At 42.8% G+C, this 6,915-nt stretch overlaps 1 protein-coding gene across 1 annotated transcript in view; it reads left to right on the top strand.

The window, feature by feature from the left end:
• MYCBPAP (MYCBP associated protein) overlaps positions 1-6,915 on the top strand; it is a 118,247-nt gene that overhangs the window by 91,484 nt on the left and 19,848 nt on the right. The window contains 1 exon segment of the mRNA XM_068263041.1: positions 2,060-2,208. Coding sequence (XP_068119142.1) covers positions 2,060-2,208 — 149 coding nt within the window.

Genomic DNA, 6,915 nt, shown 5'->3' with positions numbered 1-6,915 from the left:
CACTACTTTATCTTTATCTTTTTCTTTGGTCCCAGGAAGGCCCCTGTTCTTACTATCTTCCTCTCAAAGTAAGTTAAAGAGAGCCTGAGATGAGAAAAAAGCCCTTCAGGCTGATCGGTCCCTCGCTGTCCATCTCCATCGCCTGGATCCTCCGCTAGGCAGCTGGGTAACTTTGCATGTCAGGGCGTACTGCACATGCGCAGCCCGGGACCGATCAGCCTGAAGGGGGCTGGAGGAAGCTCCAGGTGTGTATAAAACTTTTTTTTTCCTCATCTCAGGTTCTCTAAAAAACTTAAAGGAAACCTGAAGTGGTTTTTTTTGTTTTGTTTTTTTTACAATCCCACAGTTTTCTTTTCTGTGTATCAGCTAAAAAAATAAAAGTGTTTAAAGCTGTCCTGTCTCATATAACTGATATATTGCACTGTTCGCATTTGAATTTCTGTGAATTTTTTTTTATAGTAAATAAAGAGAAAACTGTTCCAGGCAGTTTCCATCTTTACTGCCTCTGACTGAAGCCAAACCTGATGTCATTTCTCCTAGAAACTGCACTGTCATATCTAGCTTGCTTTGTAAACACATGTGAGCACAGCGCAGATCGTATTTCATCAGCTTCTGCAGAGGAGTGAGGTGTATTTCCCTTCTCATCCTCAGCTTGTCACACTGAACTGCCCTCAGCCAATCAGTGAGGAGCATGAATGTGGGAGGGGAGATGACAAACTTTCCTCGCTTTGGCAATGTATCAGAATAGAACCAGGCTGACTAAGTTAAGATTCATTACAGCAGAAACATTTTAGGATTACAGGTAGTCCTCGGTTAACGAACGAAATAGGGACTGTCGGCTCATTCTTAACCTGAATCTGTCCTTAAGTCGGGACAGCCACCTTTGCCCCCGTTTTTAAAGCAGAGTAGGTGCACCGGAAGGTAGATAGTGTACATCTCATCTGTTCCACGGCGGTAGAAGGTCCCATCGTGCTGCCTGGAAGCTGCGAGGCCCGTCCTCTCTCTCCATCCACTGTTCCCCGGCGGCTTCTAATGACGCATTAGCAGGCGCCACCACTAGGGGGCTTTTCCTGATTGCGTCATTATGCGACGCATAAGAAGCCGCCGGGGAACAGTGGACGGAGAGAGAGAGGACGGGCCGCGCAGCTTCCGGGCAGCACGATGGGACCTTCTACCGCCGGTGAACAGGTGAGATGTCCTCTATCTACCTTCTGCTGCGCCTACTTTGCATTAAAAACGGCAGCAGAAGAGGTAGTCCCCAGCGGTGTGACGTCATTGCGGCGGGTTGGCGGGTGTTCGTATCGGCGGGTCGTTCGCAAGTCGGGCGTTCGTAAACCGGGGACTACCTGTATATTGGAATGCTTACAACGCAGGTTCAGGATGTAGACTGTATAATAAACACAGAGAAGTGGGTAAAAGGAATTTGATTTTGTGGCTGACAATCCCGCTTTAAAGGATACCCGAAGTGACATGTGACATGATGAGATAGACATGGGTATGTACAGTGCCTAGCACACAAATAACTATGCTGTGTTCCTTTTTTTCTTTCTCTGCCTGAAAGAGTTAAATATCAGGTATGAAAGTGGCTGACTTAATCCTGACTCGGACAGGAAGTGACTACAGTGTGACCCTCACTGATAAGAAATTCCAACTATAAAACACTTTCCTAGCAGAACATGGCTACTGAGAGCAAGAAAAAGGTAAAAAGGGGAATTTCTTATCAGTGAGGGTCACACTGTAGTCACTTCCTGTAGTCACGACTGAGTCAGCCTCTTACATACCTGATATTTAACTCTTTCAGGTAGAGAAAGAAAAAAAGGAACACAGCATAGTTATTATTGTGCTAGGCACTGTACATACACATGTCTATCTCACCATGTCACATGTCACTACTGGTATCCTTTAAGGATGGACCAAGTGTGACTCGATCTCCACCCACCTTGTCTGGGGGATTCATTTTCCAGTTTACCGTTCTGATGCATTTTGAAGGACAACAGAAAACTGCACTGTAGAGGTTCCCTTCAGTACATCCTGCTTTATATATTCCCCGACTGTCTAGTTCCAGTGGTGGACCAGAAACGCGGGAAGCCTGGGAAGGAGGAGAAGAAACCAGGAGGGGCAAAAGATGATAAAAGGACCCCCGTGGGAAAGGAGAAAGAGGAGAAGAAGGGTGGAAAACCCGGAGGAAAGGAGAAGTTAGAGAAGGAGGTAAGACACTAGCTTATTGATGAATACAAATGTAGAGTTCATATATGCCTATGGTGAGAATCATAGCCAAATGCAACATAGGGAGTGCAGGGCCACGTCACACGGCAATTCAGTAAGTAACAACTAATAGCTTAGACTATACTGTATTACAATACATTTTAGCAAACCTGAAATAAATATAAATTTATGAGATAAATAGAACGTTAGTAGCAAAGAAAAAAGTCTCATATTGTTTTCCAGTTCAGGAAGTGTTAAAAAACTTGGGTTGAATACTGTCCTGTTTTCTGAAGCACTTAAACAGCCAAGAAACAGTGAGAGTGACAGCTTGAGATAATGTTTTACTGCAGGAAAGTTCACAAGGACATTATTTCTGACTTGTTTTATAGCTTAAAATACAAAGTGTGGTTTCTAAACTGCAAATATGACAGAATGATGCAATGTTATATAAAAAAAACTAACTGAAAATAAAAACCTTAGACTCTTTTCTTTGCTACTGATGTTCTATCCATTATCCGTACTACACATACAATTCATTATATCATAAGTTGTTGGTTTTTTTTTTTTTGCTTTACGTTTGCTTTAAGGGAGTTGCTAGCAATAAAGTCTCTTGCACAAGTTGCAGTGACCAGTTGCTAGCAGTTAGTTGCAGCAGCTAGTTACTATGGCTAGCAAGCAAGTTACCAGTGACTCAGCCGTCCTTGTGACTTGGTTTTTACTACCGAGCTCCATGCACGGACCTAAAGGCACCATGTGATGAGGTAGTAAGCAGAGCAGCCAGATGTTACCGGTTAGTGTTTAACAAGACTTCTTACAGCTAAAAACTCTGTTTTGAAGGGAACCTGAGGTGAGAGGGATATGGAGGCTGGCATGTTTGTTTCCTTTTAAATAATGCACATTGCCTGGCTGTCCTGCTGATCCTCTGCCTCTAATACTTTAAAGAGAAACCGTGACCAAGAATTGAACTTCATCCCAATCAGTAGCTGATACCCCTTTTTACATGAGAAATCTTTTCCTTTTCACAAACGGATCATCACGGAGCTCTGTCTGGCTGATATTGTGGTGAAACCCCCTCCCACAGGAAACCATGGTCCTGGCAGTTTTCTGTCTGTGAACCTTGTTGCATTGCATTGTGGGAAATAGATCTGTACAGCTGTTTCCAGCTGCCAGAAAAGCAAGCTCCTCCTTCCAGTGACATCACCTGCCAGCAGTAAAAATGTCACCATGTGATAAATGTCAGAATGTAAATCAGGGAGAGGAAAGCTTTTACGATGGGCAAACACTGACTAAATCATTTATACATAATTATTGTAAAAATGAAGCACTTTTTATTACATTATTTTCACTGGAGTTCCTCTTTAAGCCATAGATTCTGAACAAGCGTGCAGCAGATCAGGTGTTTCTGACAAATCTGACAAGATTAGCTGCGTGCTTGTTTCAGGTGTGTGATTCAGACCCCACTGACCAGAAAGATCAGCAGCACTGCAAGGCAACTTGTATTGTTTAAAGGATACCAGAAGTGACATGTGACATGATGAGATAGACATGTGTATGTACAGTGCCTAGCACACTAATAACTATGCTGTGTTCCTTTTTTCTTTCTCTGCCTGAAAGAGTTAAATATCAGGTATATTAGTGGCTGACTAAGTCCTGACTCAGACAGGAAGTGACTACAGTGTGACCCTCACTGATAAAAAAATCCAGCTATAAAACACTTTCCTAGCAAAAAATGGCTTCTGAGAGCAAGAAAGAGATAAAAAGGGGAATTTCTTATCAGCGAGGGTCACACTGTAGTCACTTCCTGTCTGAGTCAGCCACTTACATACCTGATATTTAACTCTTTCAGGCAGAGAAAGAAAAAAAGGAACACAGCATAGTTATTTGTGTGCTAGGCACTGTACATACACATGTCTATCTCATCATGTCACATGTCACTTCGGGTATCCTTTAAAAGGAAATAAATATGACAACTTCCATAAGTCTTACACCTCGGGTTTCTTTTAAATATCAGGTCACGCAACCTAAAGCTGCCCAACTTATTGAGTTAACATTAGGCTCACTGGCTTCTACTTCCCTAAGCATCATCCTGGTGTCGTTCTCCAAGTGACAATCCAGTAGATCCATTGGCAATAGGATAATTACCACTGGTAGCCACAGTCCATCAAACACGCCAGATCTGGATATAAAAAGCGATACTGAGTGGTTGCTAATGAGTCCAACCAATTACAATGTCCAATCCATGTTTTCCTTTAAAGCAGCAGGACAGTCATACTATCCCAGGAAAAAAAACACACATATAAGTAGATAACGACTTTCTCTTCTTACATAACACATGTATTGTACTGTCCACGTTTTGAATTCAGTGAATTTTATGCAGTAAATAAAGAGAATTCTGTTTCAGGTATTTGCCGTCTTAATTCCCTCTGACTGAAGCCAGTACTGATGTCATTTCCTCCCTTTTTTTCCCTTGGAAACTGCACTGTCATAGCTAGCTTACTTTGTAAACACATGTTAGCACAGCACAGATCAGGTTTCAGCAGCTCACTGAACTGCCCTCAGCTAATCAGTGAGGAGCAGGCATGTGGGAAGGGCAATGGAACAAATAGAGACAGGCTGACTGAGATAAGAGTTATTACAGCAGGAGTATTTCTGGATAGATTGGAGTGCTTGCAATGCAGGATAAGGATGCAGGCTGCATAATAAACAGAGCAGTTGGTAAATGGAATTTGATTTTGTGGCTAACAGACACAGGCCATGAGCTGTTTTAGGCAATCATTGCTGTCTTTAAAGAGGAACACCAGTGAAAATAATGTAATAAAAAAGTGCTTCATTTTTACATTAATTATGTATAAATGATTTTAGTAAGTGTTTGCCCATTGTAAAATCTTTTAAATCCCTGATTTACATTCTGACATTTATTACATTCTGACATTTTTACTGTTGGCAGGTGATGTAGCTGCTGCATGCTTTTTTGGCAGTTGGAAACTGCAGTAAACAGCTATTTCCCACAATGCAACAGGGTTCACAGACAGGAAACTGCCAGGAGTACCACGGTCCTCAGAGTTTCTTGTGGGAGGGGTTTCATCACAATATCAGCCATACAGCGCCCCCTGATGGTCTGTTTGTGAAAAGGAATAGATTTCTCATGTAAAAGGTGGTATCAGCTACTGATTGGGATAAAGTTCAATTCTTGGTCGGAGTTTCTCTTTAAGCCCATATACCTGTAAGCACTCTAGCATAGCTCCCAACTGTCCCTCTTGTGGATGTGGAGGGAGAAGTCCCTCTTTGGGAACCCGGTCCCCCTGTCCCTCTATCCCATTTGTCTCTCTTTCAGGACTGATGTACAGATCTATGTAAATATATGTACAGGGAGTGCAGAATTATTAGGCAAGTTGTATTTTTGAGGAATAATTTTATTATTGAACAACAACCATGTTCTCAATGAACCTAACAAACTCATTAATATCAAAGCTGAATATTTGTGTTTTTAGTTTGTTTTTAGTTTTAGCTATTTTAGGGGGTAATCTGTGTGTAATCTGCGTAATATGTTGGCGCTTTATAAATACAATAAATAAATAAATAAAATAAATAATATTACTGTGCATAATTATTAGGCAACTTAACAAAAAACAAATATATACCCATTTCAATTATTTATTTTTACCAGTGAAACCAATATAACATCTCAACATTCACAAATATACATTTCTGACATTCAAAAACAAAACAAAAACAAATCAGTGACCAATATAGCCACCTTTCTTTGCAAGGACACTCAAAAGCCTGCCATCCATGGATTCTGTCAGTGTTTTGATCTGTTCACCATCAACATTGCGTGCAGCAGCAACCACAGCCTCCCAGACACTGTTCAGAGAGGTGTACTGTTTTCCCTCCTTGTAAATCTCACATTTTATGATGGACCACAGGTTCTCAATGGGGTTCAGATCAGGTGAACAAGGAGGCCATGTCATTAGTTTTTCTTCTTTTATACCCTTTCTTGCCAGCAACGCTGTGGAGGACTTGGACGCGTGTGATGGAGCATTGTCCTGCATCAAAATCATGATTTTCTTGAAGGATGCAGACTTCTTCCTGTACCACTGCTTAAAGAAGGTGTCTTCCAGAAACTGGCAGTAGGACTGGGAGTTAAAGGGATACTGTAGGGGGTCGGGGGAAAATGAGTTGAACTTACCCGGGGCTTCTAACGGTCCCCCGCAGACATCCCGTGTTGGCGCAGCCACTCACCGATGCTCCGGCCCCGCCTCCGGTTCACTTCTGGAATTTCAGGCTTTAAAGTCTGAAAACCACTGCGCCTGCATTGCCGTGTCCTCGATCCCGCTGATGTCATCAAGAGCGCACAGCGCAGGCCCAGTATGGTCTGTGTCTGCGAAGTACACTCCTGGTGACATCAGCGGGAGCGAGGACAGGGCAATGCAGGCGGAGTGGTTTTCTGACTTTAAAGTCAGAAATTTCAGAAGTGAACTGGAGGCGGGGCCAGAGCATTGGTGAGTGGCTGCGACAACACAGGATGTCTGCAGGGGACCATTAGAAGCCCCGGGTAAGTTCAGCTTATTTTCCCCCGACCCCCCTACAGTATCCCTTTAAGCTTGACTCCATCCTCAACCCAAAAAGGCCCCACAAGCCCATCTTTAATGATACCATCCCAAACCAGTACTCCACCTCCACCTTGCTAGCGTCTGAGTCGGACTGGAG

This window comes from Hyperolius riggenbachi, chromosome 12 (genome assembly GCF_040937935.1).
Source record: "Hyperolius riggenbachi isolate aHypRig1 chromosome 12, aHypRig1.pri, whole genome shotgun sequence".
NCBI lineage: Eukaryota > Metazoa > Chordata > Amphibia > Anura > Hyperoliidae > Hyperolius > Hyperolius riggenbachi.
Note: the sequence above shows the minus strand (reverse complement) of the source record. Positions and strands in the feature narration are given on the sequence as shown.